This window comes from Cavia porcellus, unplaced genomic scaffold, assembly GCF_034190915.1.
Source record: "Cavia porcellus strain 051 isolate PalLab524CR breed Dunkin Hartley unplaced genomic scaffold, mCavPor4.1 scaffold_17, whole genome shotgun sequence".
In the NCBI taxonomy this organism is placed as follows: domain Eukaryota; kingdom Metazoa; phylum Chordata; class Mammalia; order Rodentia; family Caviidae; genus Cavia; species Cavia porcellus.
Window position 1 is genome coordinate 26,235,606 of NW_026947500.1, and position 13,821 is coordinate 26,249,426.

A 13,821-nucleotide genomic window follows, 5' to 3' on the forward strand; every position below is an offset into this window, starting at 1 on the left:
GGTCCCTGTGGGTACAGTTCAGCCAGTCCAAAGCACGGGCAAGTGTGCAGTCAGGAAGTCATGACTCTTAGTTTCTAGGTACTGAGACTGGATGAACCTTATGAAGCTGATTAGAATCAGGTCACCAGGACAGGTCCAGCCACCCAGAGCAGGTGGCTGGACAGTTAACCCACTGTGCCCCGGGGAGAATTTCCTAGAGCCTGCTGGGTTCATGGCTTGGCCCTCCGTGCCCTGATGCCGTTAAAGACACAGGGCCCGAGAGAAGCACTCCCTACCTCACCCGACAAGGACAAAACACTGGGCCTGGGACCTAGGGTAGGAAGCTGTGAGCCCAGGGTGAAAGGGGGAGGAGTCCCAGCGGGGAGGTCCGTGCCCCGCGACGTAGAGACGGTCTGGGCCCCAGGGTCCCCAGCCACAGGGCTAGCGAGGCCTCTAGGCAGGGAAATTAGGGGTCCCATCCGCTAGGCTGCAGCCGGGCAGTGCTGGGCGTCTCCCTAGTCTCCTGGCCGCCGGTCCGTCTGCTGGTCTCGTCGCCGATTTCCTATTCAAAGTTAAGTAAACCGACGAGGGGAAAAAAACGGCCCGCAAGGTCTGAGAGTCTAAAGGAGTCGGGCTGGGCCCCCGGCTAGGGCGGGGGCGGGGCTAGGGCAGAGGCGTTTCCGGCTCTGGCCACGCCCCATCCCGGCCCCGCCCACCCCGCCAGGAGTGAGCCGCGCGGGCCCGAGGCAAGGGTGCAGTGTCTGTCTGATCCGGTTGAGATTTGAGAGCGGAGCGACTTAGTCCACCAGAGTGAGTGCCCCGGCGCGGTCCGCGAAGCCCCTGCTCTGTCTGCCACCTACTTCCCCCGCTCCGACAAGGGGGTCCTGGCGCCCTACCCAGCTGGAACAGTGGAAGCAACTCAGGCAGTCACCCCGCCGGTGTCTGGTCGTGCTGGGGGTGGCAGAGGCGACCAGGAAGGAAAAGAGGGTGGGGTCTTAACCTCTGACAGCTTCTGGGTCGTCTGTTTCGGCCCAGGGCCGATGCAGCTTGTCCTGCTGCATCTTGCCTGGAGGTTGGGACCCATTCTACAGATAAGCACACTGAGGCCCAAATAGGACGTGTCAGGGCTAGAAAGGAGCTGGGTGGTTCCAAGGCCGACCATGTAGTGCAGAGGAGAGGCGCGGTGGCTCTGGAGGAAGGGCCACTGGATGAGGAGTGCTGGGGTCTCAGTTCCAGCCTGGCTGGGACTGGCTCACCTGGCATTTGCTTGCTTAGCCCCTTCTTGAGCCTCCTACCGGTCAGGCACTTTTAAACCGCTCATCTTCCAGCCTCAGTTGGCCGACCTATAGGACCAGATTCCCACCTTGCTTCCAGAGGCCAGTGTTAGGTAGCGGGGGTGAAAGACATTACTGGGGACCCACTCACCCAAAGAGGAAGTGGAGGCACAGTGAGGGCAAGGGGTTTGCCTATGTTACACAGCCAGTCCCAACCTCAGCAGGTCTCCAAGCCCTGATCTCTGACCCTCTGCCCAGTGGCCAGAGCCATTTCCTCGGGCAGTGGAACCCTGCCTCTTTTGCCCTGCATCCCTGCCCAGGACCTGCTCTTTTGCAGTCACAGGCTGCCCCGAAGTGTCCTTTCCCAGGCTGGGGATGGGGCTGCGGTTTCCTATTCAGAGTTAAGTAATCCGGGCCTTGGGGAGGAAGTGACCAGCGGGGCTGGCCTAGGCAGCAGCAGGCTGGACTCACTGGCGGTAAGGCTCCCTGTTCCAGCCTCTCTGCCTTGATTTGTGAGTTCAGAAAAGTCAGTCTCACCCAGGACAAGGGGTCCTGGGACCGAAGCGGGAGGCCACAGAGCAAGCAAGGGGCCCGCAGGGCATCCTGGCTTCCACGGGGGGCTGGCAGAGGCCACCCTGGCCCTCCCCCTGCCTGCATTTCAGCGAGTCCTTTCCCGCCTGCTTCACAGTTTCACTTTCATTGGTTTCGACACCTGGGAGGCTGTCCCAGCCCCCACTCCAACTGCCACCAGGGTCACCCGCACCAGCCGCAGCCTGGTGGGTGCTGGGGGCCCCGAGGAGGTCTCCCCCACCACTTTCCTTCCCACAGGGAGGTAGGAGCTGCCCGAGGGCAAGCCCAGCCTAGCCAGGTGGCAGCACTCACTGCCTGCTGGCTGCTGTACACAAGGCAAGACAAAGTGGCGCATTGCCCGAGTCCCAGAGACAAATAAGCAGGATCTAGGGTGAGCCCAGAGCCCAGGGGAAGGACTGAGGGAGGAAGCAGCAGAGATGAGCAGAGCCAGTGTCTCAGGGCAGGGGACAGGGCGGCGGAGTAGGTGAGAGCTTGAGAGCTTGATGCTGGGTGCTGTGGGGGGCTGTGGGGTCAGCCAGGCCAATCCCATGCCCACTCATCCTGCTTACTTTCTGTGGATCTCAGCGTCTCGTCACCCTCTTCCTAGGCCTCAGTTTCCCCGCCCACCTGTCTAGTGGGGTTGATAGCAGCACCTTCTGGGATTGTGCTAGCAGAGACGTGTGTTTTACTCACTGGCTTGGGACCTTTCTGTGGCTTGCCCCTGACGCCCCACTCACCCTGCAGGACCATGGGTTCCATGTTTCGTGGAGAGGAGGTGGCCCTGGTCCAGCTCTTCCTGCCCACGGCAGCTGCCTACACCTGCGTGAGCCAGCTGGGTGAGCTGGGCCTCGTGGAGTTCAGAGATGTGAGTCTGGTTGGGACAGCTGGCGGGCTTCATCCTTGGCATGGCTACTGAAGGGTGACAGTGATCTGGGCTTGGTGGGGGACCCCCCCCCCATCGCTGGTGGCTCCACATGTGTCCCGGCAGCCCTGTTGTAGGTGCTCTGCTCTTAGGTGGCCTCCTTGGCTTCTGCTCTTGCCCTCTCCGGGTGTGTGGCATCTGAAGGTCGGCAGAGTACTCAGCACCTTTTTGGAGGAGGCAGCTGAGGCCCAAGGAGACCCAGGTCTGGGCCCCAGGTTGGGAACCTCCATGCAACACTAATTCCTCCATGTGGCAACCACAGCTGAATGCATCTGTGAGCGCCTTCCAGAGACGCTTTGTGGTGGATGTCCGGCGCTGTGAGGAGCTGGAGAAGACATTCAGTGAGTTGATCCTAGGCGTGCATCCCTGGCAGGCTTCCTGGAGGAGCCATCATCCAAGCTTGCTCTGAACAGCAAGTCCGGGTACCCAGGTAGAAGACAGAAGGGAGGAGCAGGCAGGGCCTAGAATGTCATCCTGTGGACACTGGGAGCCACAAGAAGAACAGAGACAGGGACAGCTATCTGCTCTGCGACAGCCTGGGATGGGTGGAGGCCGTGGTCTAAAGTTGCATCCTCAAAGGAGCAGCCCCTTCTTGGATTCAGGCAGGAAGCACCCAGCCCTGGGCCCTGCTCCAGCCACCTCTCCCAGTGGGGAGGAGCCTGTAGCTACCACACAGCCAGGATGGGAAGACAGGGCAGGATTTGCTTTGGGTTTGTGGGTCTGACTTGCAGCACTAACAGGCCAGGCTGTTCGGCCCTCATGGCAGGCCTGGGGATGCCAGGGCCAGCACCCAGGGAGACCTCAGAGGGGCTCAGGGCCTGGGCTGGCAGTGGCAGAGGGATGAAGGTGTGGGGGTGCAGATCAGCCTGGATTTAAGCTTCAAGGAAGAAGACTCCTGGGATAGAGTTTAGCCTGGGATTTCCTGGGGCTCCTTGACTCCATGAATTCATTAACAGGTGGGGTAATGGAGTTGGGGGTCAGTATTTAGGGCCCTCCAGAGGTGAGCCTTGGTTACCAGTAGACAGCTGGAGCAGCTCTCCGGGTTCCCTGATCCTACCCCATGCACTCAGCCTTCCTGCAGGAAGAGGTGCGGCGGGCCGGCCTGGCACTGCCCCCGCCCGAGGGGAGGCTGCCCGCACCCCCACCCCGTGACCTGCTGCGCATCCAGGAGGAGACAGATCGCTTGGCACTAGAGCTGCGTGATGTTCGGGGCAACCAGCAGGAGCTGCGGGCCCAGCTATACCAGCTCCAGCTCCATGAGGCTGTGCTGGGCCAAAGCCACGGTCCTCCGGTATGGGTGCACCTGAGGGTACACCAGCTCTCTCCCCTCTTGGGCGGAGCTCATAGTGTGTCTGTCTCTCGGCTCCCAGCTGGCAGCTGCCCACACTGATGGCCCCTCCTCAGAGAGAAGTCCCCTGCTGCCACCCCCCGGAGGCCCACATCAAGACCTGAAGGTCAAGTGAGTTGGACCTCTTGTCCCTTCCTGTCCCACCCAGTGAATGGGCTGCCCCTTGCCCAGCGCTGTTTCGTCCCCTACAGCTCTTTGCAGCCCTTTGACTGCTCCCTGAAGCCTTGCCCCTGAGGGTTGTCTGTCTCTGGCCCTATCCCTGTGGGGGTGACCTGATTGAGTGGCTGAGGGAGGCATGGGCTGTGGGGTCCAAGCTCCCCTCCAGCCCTGGCCTGCAGCTTTGTGGCAGGTGCCGTGGAGCCCCACAAGGCCGCTGCCCTGGAGCGCCTGCTCTGGAGGGCCTGTCGAGGCTTCCTCATTGCCAGCTTCCAGGAGATGGAACAGCAGCTGCAGGACCCCGTGACGGTGAGCTATTGGGGCCCAGGGTAAGGTGGGGCATCCTGGGCAGAGCCAGGGCCCCAGGGTAAACTGAGCTGGCTCTGGCAGGGCGAGCCTACAAGGTGGATGACCTTCCTCATCTCCTACTGGGGCGAGCAGATTGGACAGAAGATCCGAAAGATCACAGCATGGTGAGCCACTATGCACACCTGCAGGCCTGCCTGGCTCTGAGTGCTTGCTGGCCTCATGTGACCTAGGTCCCTGCATGTCACTGGTACCAAGCCTGTCCTGTCCCAACTCCTCCTGGGGAGCCCTCACATGTGCCCTCATCCCTGCCAGCTTCCATTGCCACGTCTTCCCGTTCCTGGAGCAGGAGGGGGCTCGACAGGGAGCCCTGCAGCAGCTGCAGCAGCAGAGCCAGGAGCTGCAGGAGGTGGGCTCCCTCCCAGCCCCCACCCGGTCCCCTGCCTGTCTGGCCCCTCCTCACTGCTCATACCGGCCTGCAGGTCCTGGGGGAGACCGAGCGCTTCCTGAGCCAGGTGCTGGGCCGGGTGCAGCAGCTGCTGCCGGCTGGGCAGTTGCAGATCCGGAAGATGAAGGCTGTGTACCTGGCCCTCAACCAGTGCAGCGTGAGCTCCACACACAAGTGCCTCATTGCGGAGGTCTGGTGTGCCGTGCGTGACCTGCCCACCCTGCAGCAGGTGCTGCAAGCCAGCTCGGTGAGCATGGCCAGGCCTTGTCTCCTTCCACCCACCCTCCCAACAGCAGGTGCCTCCTGGCTGCATCACACCCCGTGTCCCCAGCATCTTCCCTTTGCCCTGGGTGGGGCGGGCTCCATTTCACATTGCCGGTGGGTGTGGGTCTCAGGTACAGCTGGGGCCGCCTGAGGAGCACACCCTTTTGTTTCTCCAGCAGTTCCTAGGCTAGGTTAGGCATTTGGTGCCCCTGAGTCCCCTGACCCGGGTGGGGTGGAGCTGACCATCTTGCTTCTCAGAGAGGAAGGAGGAGGCCGGCTCCCGCAATGGCCCCACCCCTACCGACTGCTCTGCTGCACTGTTCTGTATCTCACTGGACTTGGCTGGGCCCCAGGGCTCCTCAAGGCCCCCAGCCTCAGTCTCTGTGTCTCTGCCCTGGCCCCAGAGTGAGGTAGGAGTGAGTGCTGTGGCTCACCGCATCCCCTGCCAGGACATGCCCCCGACGCTCATCCGCACCAACCGCTTCACTGCCAGCTTCCAGGGCATTGTGGATGCCTACGGTGTGGGCCGCTACCAGGAGGTCAACCCGGGTGAGAGCTTGCATGGCACCCCTGTGCCCGTCCTGGGGACAATGGTCTCCCCTCTGGGTCAGCCCACACCTTTGAGAAGCTCAGACCCCTCGCCCTCTCTCCAGGACTTTGTGTTTGCCCCTTGCTGGATTCACAGGGACGTCAGCGTAGGTCTGTGCCATGCCCAGACCTCAGTGAGCGGGGGCTCAAGTCTGAGTCCAGCTCGCTTGCTCTGATGAGTTTCTTGGTTGCTCGGAACCACAGGTTCTTCGTTTGTGGGGTATAAAGGATAGTGCGGTCCCAAAGACGTGTTGGGAAGGTTGGAACCATGAGAGCCAATGAGACTGAGTTCATTCTGTTTCAGCTTCGCTCTAAAAGGTTCTGGTGTGAGTGCTCTATTAAAGGAGATGCCCTTGGCGAAGCCAGTCAGGGATGGGCTGGGCGAGGAGAAGCTGAGTGTGGGTGCCTTTCGCCCAGTGCTGTGGCACACAGCCCAGCACCTCAGGAGGCTGAGGCAGGAGGATGACTGGCTGCCTTTCCTTCTGGCCACTCTCCTATGGCACTTGGCTGCAGTGTGGGTGGCTGATGCCACTGGGTGAGTGGAAAGACCCAAAGGTATGGGGGCCTGGCTCATAGCATACCCATGGCTGTAATGGGGCTTCTCTGGAGAGAGTCCTTGATCCCACTCAGTGCACAAATCAGGGTGCCCAGGTCCCCCAGGTTGTAGGCAGGATATGAGAATGGAGTCTGAGGCTGTGCACCCCCAAGGCCAGGGGCCACCCAGTTTTCCCTGCTCTAAGTTCCCCCTTATTGACAGATGCCAGTCAGTGTGAGTAGCACTGTCCAGGTCCCACAGTGGACTGTCTGCTGCTGTGGGCTCTCAGAGCCATGGCCTAGAGCACCCCAGTTGGTGGCTGATTTCAGATGCAGCTCATAGTCCTAGAGGCTGGAAGGCCAAGGCCAAGTTGTTGGCTGGGTCAGTTCCTACTCAGGGCTGTCAGGGAGATGGCCTTTCTCCTGAGGGTGTAGGTGGCCGTATTCTCCCTTTGGATGTCTGTGACTCTGTCCAGACTTCCCCTTTTGTAGGCTGAGGCAGCAGGATAGTGTGCAGGAGTTTGAGACCAATCTGGGCAAGCAAGGACCCCTTTCAAAGATAAATAAGCTGGGTGTGGTGGTGCATGCCTATACGTCCAGCACCGGGAGGCTGAGGCAGGGAGGGGTTTGGTCTCAGGTTGGGCAATTTAGAGCTTTTGCAAGACCCTTCTCAAACATAAAAAATAAATTTTAAAAAAGGGCTGGAGAGGTAGCTCAGACCCTAGGTTCAATTCTTAGTACCAAAAAAAAAAAAAAAAGGGTTTCAACTGCTAAGTTTACATGGAGAGCCAGCAGCCTGCCAGGTCCTGCCTGTGGACACTCAGAATAATCCTACAAAATCAGCACTATCGTTGAGCATATTTTCAGAGGGGGGAAATGGGCTCAGAGAAGTTGAGTAACAAGCCCAAGGTTGCACAGCTGTGGAGCACCAGCCAGTGGTGTCTGCCTTGAAAATGCCCTCTTGAGGGCTGGGGATTTAGCTCAGCGGCATAAGCGCCTGCCTTGCAAGCGGGCAGTTGTGAGTTCGATCCCCGGTACCGATAAAAACGAAAAAGACAAAAAAAAAAAAGAAAAAAGAAAAGAAAAGAAAATGCCCTTTTGGCAGTTCCTGGGGTCCAGAAGGTTGGGTGGGGTCCTTGGAGGCACCCTGGACCAAGGGAGCAGATGCTGGTTCCCCCGTGGGCACTGGCTGACCACACACCCGTCTGCCCACAGCACCCTACACCATCATCACCTTCCCCTTCCTCTTCGCGGTAATGTTTGGCGACGTGGGCCACGGGCTGCTCATGTTCCTCTTTGCCCTGGCCATGGTGCTTGCTGAGAACCAGCCGGCCATGAAGGCCATGCAGAATGAGGTGCGGCTGCCCAGCGCCTGGTGGGGTTGGGGCGGCAGGGCTGGGCAGCCCCTCACCGTGCCACGCCCTCCAGATCTGGCAGACCTTCTTCGGGGGCCGCTATCTGCTCCTGCTCATGGGCCTGTTCTCCGTGTACACCGGCTTCATTTACAACGAGTGCTTCAGCCGCGCCACCACCATCTTCCCCTCCGGGTGGAGCGTGGCTGCCATGGCCAACCAGTCGGGCTGGAGGTGTGACTCCCAGGCCCTGGTCCCCAGCCCACCCTGCCACCCCGGGCCTGTGCTTCCTGACTGCCACCCTCTCTTGTCACAGTGATGCATACCTGGCCCAGCACCCCGTGCTTGACCTGGACCCCAATGTCTCTGGAGTCTTCCTGGGACCCTACCCCTTCGGCATTGATCCGGTGAGTGCTGCCGCCTCAGTGCTCACGGGGTGTAGGCAGGTGGGAGGGCCTGGGTGGGGACTCCTGTACCCCATCTGCTCGTGCATCCCTGGTGGTCTATTGCTTAGGATTTGGCGCTGTCTCCCATCTGCTTATCCCTCTTTCAGCAGCCATCTCCAGCACCTACTGCATTATGCACAGGACACAGCCCATCCTGCTGGGCCTGTCCCTGTCACCTGAGAGGGCAGAAAGGCCTGCACTTGTAGCAGTTCAGCCTGTGCTGGGACCTCTGTGTGCAGTGGTTTTATATTTGGTTCACATAATGACTCTGGGCACCCACTGTCCAGATGGGAAAACCGAGGCCAAAACCACATAGGAAGTTCACCTAGCTGGGAAGATCTGGGGCTTGAGCCCAGGTTGCTTGACTGCCCTGACCTCTCTGCCATTCGCTCGCTCCCTTCCATTGCCCTCGGCAGTGGGGACAGGCTGCTGTGGGTGATGAGGGACTTGGGCTGCAAGGCTTCCCCTCAACACCCTGAACATGGCACCCTCTCCTATCACCCCAGGTCTGGAGCCTGGCCACCAACCACCTCAGATTCCTCAATTCCTTCAAGATGAAGATGTCTGTCATCCTAGGCGTCGTCCACATGGCCTTCGGGGTGGTCCTGGGTGTCTTCAATCACATGTGAGGACAGAGCTGTGTCGGGGGGCTATAGCCTAGCAGGGCCTGGGTAGCACTGCAACCCACTTGTTCCCCCAGGCACTTTGGCCAGAGCCACCGGCTGCTGCTGGAGACGTTGCCCGAGCTCGTCTTCCTGCTGGGCCTTTTCGGCTACCTCGTCTTCCTGGTCGTCTACAAGTGGCTGTGCTTCACGGCTGTCGACTCAGCCACGGCCCCCAGCATCCTCATCCACTTCATCAACATGTTCCTGTTCTCCCGAAGCCCCACCAACCGGCCACTCTACTCTGGGCAGGTGTGCTGGCCAGGAGCGGGTGCACACCACCTTGAGGGGACCCCGTGTCACTGGGCTGCTCTGAGCTGCAGGATCCTCATGTGGGCCTGAGACCCTGCAGATGGGGTTAGAGGCAAGGGCACAAACCTGCGTGGGGGTGGTGCACAGTGGTTACTGGTGGCCCGAGGCCTCTCTTGGGAGTCCTGTGGAGCGACAGCCCTTAGTGATAGGCACCCAGGGGAGAGGCCCACAGCTCTTTGGCCCTGCGGCTGACAACTGAGCTCCTGAGCCCCCGTGTGCTCACGGTGGCCTGACTCGCCCTCTCGCCTGCAGGAAGTGGTGCAGTACGTGCTGGTGGTCCTGGCCTTGGCCACAGTGCCTGTCCTGCTGCTCGGCACACCTTTGTACTTGCTGCGCCAGCAGCGCCGCCGCCAGAGAAGGCCTGCAGGGGGACAGGTAGAGCCTGAGGAGGGAGGACTGTGTGGGAGGCAGGCCACCGTCCCTGTCCCTGTGCCCCACTTCCTGCGGGCTCAGGCGGCTGTGAGTGGATGGCGGGGACTACTCACGCTGTGCACTGCTATCCCCCGTCCCAGAATGAGGACAAAGCCAAACTTATAGACTCCCCTGATGCCTCTGAGAGTGACTGGGGTCCTGATGAGGAGAAGGCAGGGTGCTCTGAGGATGACAAGGATGCTGAGGTGGGTGTGACACCTTCTTGAGGGGGCGGTGGTGGCCACCAGCCTAGCTGGCCCCTCCATGCTCCTCACTGCCACTTGCCTGCCCACCTGGCAGCTCGTCCCCTCTGAGATCTTCATGCACCAGGCCATCCACACTATCGAGTTCTGCCTTGGCTGCATCTCTAACACAGCCTCCTACCTGCGCCTCTGGGCCCTGAGCCTGGCCCACGCCCGTGAGTGCCCCGCAGAGTCGCATGGGCAGTGGGGTGGCCTGGGTTCTGTTCCAGTGCACTTAACACAGTGGCCAGCTGGGGACCTGAATCCCCCCCTGTGAAATCAGGCCTTGCTGGCCCCACAGCCAGGGAGACATCAGTCCTGCGGTGGGGGACCTGCAAGCACCTCCTCATCCACAGCCCCTTGGCCCTTCTTCCCACAGAGCTGTCGGAGGTCCTGTGGGCCATGGTGATGCGTGTGGCCCTGAATTCAGACCTCGCTGTGGGCGTGCAGGCCGTGCTGCTGGTCCCCATCTTTGCTGCCTTCGCCGTGATGACTGTTGCCATCCTGCTGGTGATGGAAGGGCTCTCCGCCTTCCTGCATGCGCTGCGGCTGCACTGGTGAGCGCCCCCTGCCGGCCTGGGATGAAGGGCTGGGATGAAGGCACCCCTCACCAGCCTCCCCTTCTCGCCCCCAGGGTGGAGTTCCAGAACAAGTTCTACTCTGGCAATGGTTACAAGCTGAGCCCCTTCACCTTCGCTGTGGAGGATGAATAGCACCCCAACGTGTTCTTAACCTAAGACAGGGAAGCAATAAAGAGCAGGCAGGCCTGCAGCAGCATTCTGGTCCTTTCTGAGGCGCCAGGGGTTGGGTGAAGCCCCAGGGGCCAGGCCCTAAGTCCTGGGCTCCTTTGGGCCCTACCTTGACCCTGCTTTCTAGCTGAAGTGGGATGGGGATGAGGAGCACTAGTCTAGGGTCTGGGCCCCAAGAAGTCAGGGTGCAGACTCACAAGCACACCTGCAGTGCCCCAGACCCTTACTGTGAAAGGGGCACGCAACACTAGGGCCGAACAATGGTGTTTCTTACATGTTCTAGCTCATGCCTTCCAGCCACGTTGGGGAGTGAGCTTTCCACCTCTGGAGGTATGCAAACTGGCTAGGAGGACTCATAGCCTCCTGTGGCCAGCCCCAAAGAAAGCAGTGAGGCACCCCAACCTGTTCTAGTTCTGCAAGGGGTCAGGAACCCACCAGAGCAGCCCAAGACTTGTCAGAGCCCTGGAGGTCACAGCAGAGGCTGCAGTGACTCCAGGCTCTTGCCCTCTCACAGAGGCCACTGCCTCTTCCTCTAGGTGGTGTCTTGCCCTGAGGCCATCTCTTCCCTCTGGCCCTAGTCCTGCCATAGGCTAGGAAGAGGAGTCAGTGCTTCTCAACAGGTCTTGATTTTTCCAGCCAAGAATCTACAGAGTGGTTCTTCCACTTGAGAGGCCCCAGGCACAAAGGCTACTTTGGGGCCAGAACTGCCCTGGGCATAGCAAGCCAAGGTGGCCTGGCCCCTGGCTGTGGCTCTGGTCAGCTGCTGGGAGAGACTTGTCCCTTGGGTCTGAGACTGCCCTGATGAGGACCCCTAGAAGCCAGGTGTGGGGGGATATGAGATGCTCCGAGCAGTTTCCACCTGGTAGTCTCAGGCCTCAGAAGCTGTGGATGGCCCCAGACTGACCTCGGGGAGACAGACATGCTCAGAGCCCGGTGTGGGTGATCCGTGGATATCAGTCAGTCTTGCGCTGACTTTGAAAACCTAGGCAGCTGGGCTGCCAAGAATCTAGTTGCCATGGAAATAACACAAGCAGCCACGGGCCAGTGCCGTTGGGGGATCGTCTGCAATGAGGACCGTGGGGGCTGGATGCAATCCCTGCTCATCCAGCAAACAACTGAGCAAGCCAATCAGAATTCTAGAGAAGCCAAGTGCCTGAGGGACACGCAAGTGGTGGGCCAGGGTGGTATGGGTCACCAGGGAGGTCAAAGAGGTGGCACCATCTTAACTCGAAGGGCTCAGAAATGTATGCAGTGACTTCTCCATGCTTTTTTTTTCCTTGCTACGCTAAGCACTGAACCCAAAGCCTTCCGCAGTCCTTTTTAACACAAAATCTGGCTTAGTCACCAAGTTCCCCAGGTTGGGCTCAAACTTGTGATCCTCTCGATTCTGGCTCCTTAGGGTGCTGGGATTACAGGTTTTCTGCCACCATGCTTAGGTATGGGGAAACTTCTGAGCTGACAAGGACAAATGAAATGTCCCACCATCTGGAAAAGCATCTGTCAAGAAACATGTAAAGCGGGGAGGTGGCAGCAGACAGGGTAGGCAGGACATCTCCCATCTCCTGGACGTGAACCTAGACTGCACAAGGGCAGTGGTGTCATTTATTGTCCTGTGTAAAAATTCAAGTGTCTCCAACAGGTAAACACTAGTGTCTCCCTCCTGCCCCAGCCCCCATTCAGTTCCCCACCTGGACAGCCAGCTCGGTTCCTGGTGTCCTCTGTCTCCCTCTGGGGAAGCAGCAGCACAGTCAGGTGGCCGGTGTATAGAGCACCCCAGGATGAGTGCGCTGGGCAAGATCTCCAGGGAGGCCAGAGGGAAACCAGTGTGTGGTGGTCTGATGAGTAAAGTGTCAGGAGGACGATGAGGGCCAGATGCTGAGCAGCCCACATACACCTGGGCACAGGCTTCCCAGGCACACAGCAGGTGACAGGAGCCTGCCCTGAGGGTATGGATGCATTCAGGGTGACTGCTTGAGGTTGGGTTTTAATTTTTTTATTTGTATAGTACAGTCTCTGTAGTAGCAGAAATATATACACGCACACACACAAAATCCTCAAAAAGGAGTTAAAAAAAAAAAAGAGGCTAAGAACGTATCCCATTGGACATTTACTACATACAGATTTCACAGCTACAGTCTGCCGGAGCCCCACACTCCAAAGAGGGGCTGCTGACTCCCCTAGAATGACGGCAACACGGAGAAGGGAGCAAGGCGATGGTGGGGATGCCGGCCCCCAGCAAAGCCACGGCCAGGGCAGGAGGCAGCTTAAGCCCAGGATCCTACGCTCCGGGCTGCATGGAGGAAGTCAGAAAGGCTGTGGGAGCTGCCCATCGGCCCCTCCACATGGAGGGGAGGAGCCAGGGAGGCCCGCACTGTGCAAAGCTGGAGTCGTGAAACACACAGGCATTTCGGTGCAGTCTGTCTGTACCAGCACGTGTATGATGGGTACAGGGCACGCACATCTGTCCATCTGCCCATCCTCCACGGACAGAGTTCCTGACAGCACGTGTCTAGCCCTGCAGCTCCGGAAGGCCTGCGCTGGGTGCCGCTGCAGGATACATGGCTGGAACTCAGCTGGGAGGGCCACTTCACAGTGCGTCTTGTAGTGCCTGGGAGCAAGGAGTGCCTACGACACGTCAGCGCCCACAGGGAGCCTGGTCACAAGGTCAACTGGCATGTAAATGAGAGGATTTTTAAAAACCAGCATTAACCGAAGTACCCGCAGTAACACTGGTCACTCCTGCTGCTGACCATGTCTGAATGAAAGTCTTACGCCCCAAAGAGAAACCACCTCCTCTAGATTAAAAAAGTTCTGAGATATTGCACTATTGTACTATATTTCTGCCTCCCAATCTCATTTCAGAGTCCTAGTGAGATTGTAAACAAGATAGGGAAGAAATGTTACTGCACTTTAATACAGTCCTCAGTATCATATCATACACATCGGTGCGGTGCAGATGCCGAGGCCTCCGCACGCAAAGGGAGAGGCTGCAGAGGCCCCTAGGCCGCTTCCCGGCAGTGCCGCGGTGCAAGGGGCGGGGTGCTCCCAGTCACACCTCAAGCTTCCTCTTCTGCTCGAAGTACGCATCAAACCTGGCTTGGGCATATTCCTGGGAGACAGTCAATAAAGAGAAGGCTTTACCAAGGGCTCCTGTGGCCCCCACCTTGCCCATACACCCAGCCCAGCACTTTGGAAACAGCAAGGACTCCCTGAACCCAGGCAGGATGGTGCGAGACATTATCTGCCTAGCTTCTGGCA

The 13,821-nt window shown here is 59.3% G+C and overlaps 2 protein-coding genes across 5 annotated transcripts in view; one reads left to right on the forward strand and one right to left on the reverse strand.

The window, feature by feature from the left end:
* Positions 1-651: 651 nt before the first annotated feature.
* Tcirg1 (T cell immune regulator 1, ATPase H+ transporting V0 subunit a3) lies at positions 652-10,585 on the forward strand. Of its 2 annotated transcripts, XM_003468114.5 has the most exons (20): positions 652-789; positions 2,568-2,688; positions 3,008-3,086; positions 3,816-4,036; positions 4,116-4,204; positions 4,432-4,558; positions 4,640-4,722; positions 4,871-4,964; positions 5,038-5,250; positions 5,672-5,816; positions 7,605-7,744; positions 7,818-7,975; positions 8,058-8,148; positions 8,694-8,812; positions 8,888-9,101; positions 9,414-9,536; positions 9,674-9,778; positions 9,873-9,990; positions 10,194-10,371; positions 10,449-10,585. In XM_003468114.5, exons 2-20 carry the CDS (start codon positions 2,572-2,574, stop codon positions 10,525-10,527), a joined length of 2,493 nt encoding a protein of 830 aa, XP_003468162.1. In that variant the 5' UTR covers positions 652-789; positions 2,568-2,571; the 3' UTR covers positions 10,528-10,585. The 2 variants fall into 2 exon arrangements, with proteins under 2 accessions (XP_003468162.1, XP_063083708.1); XM_063227638.1 differs by lacking the exons at positions 652-789; positions 2,568-2,688; positions 3,008-3,086; ... (2 more) ...; positions 4,432-4,558; positions 4,871-4,964 and having other exon boundaries at positions 4,646-4,722.
* Positions 10,586-12,540: 1,955 nt separating this feature from the next.
* Positions 12,541-13,821, reverse strand: part of Chka (choline kinase alpha) — a 57,100-nt gene continuing 55,819 nt past the window's right edge. For all 3 annotated transcript variants that reach the window (XM_063227640.1, XM_063227642.1, XM_063227639.1), the window contains one exon: positions 12,541-13,672. In XM_063227640.1, the coding sequence (XP_063083710.1) occupies positions 13,613-13,672 (60 nt within the window). In that variant the 3' untranslated portion in view covers positions 12,541-13,612. The remainder of the gene's footprint in view (positions 13,673-13,821) is intronic.

What these genes read in the sequence shown, in the direction of transcription:
- Tcirg1 (XM_003468114.5), top strand. Translation starts at nt 2,572, where the DNA reads ATGGGTTCCATGTTTCGTGGAGAGGAGGTGGCCCTGGTCCAGCTCTTC. An exon ending in GGCCACTCTACTCTGGGCAG is followed by an intron (nt 9,102 to 9,413) that starts GTGTGCTGGCCA and finishes TCTCGCCTGCAG; the next exon opens with GAAGTGGTGCAGTACGTGCT. An exon ending in GAAGGCCTGCAGGGGGACAG is followed by an intron (nt 9,537 to 9,673) that starts GTAGAGCCTGAG and finishes CCCCCGTCCCAG; the next exon opens with AATGAGGACAAAGCCAAACT.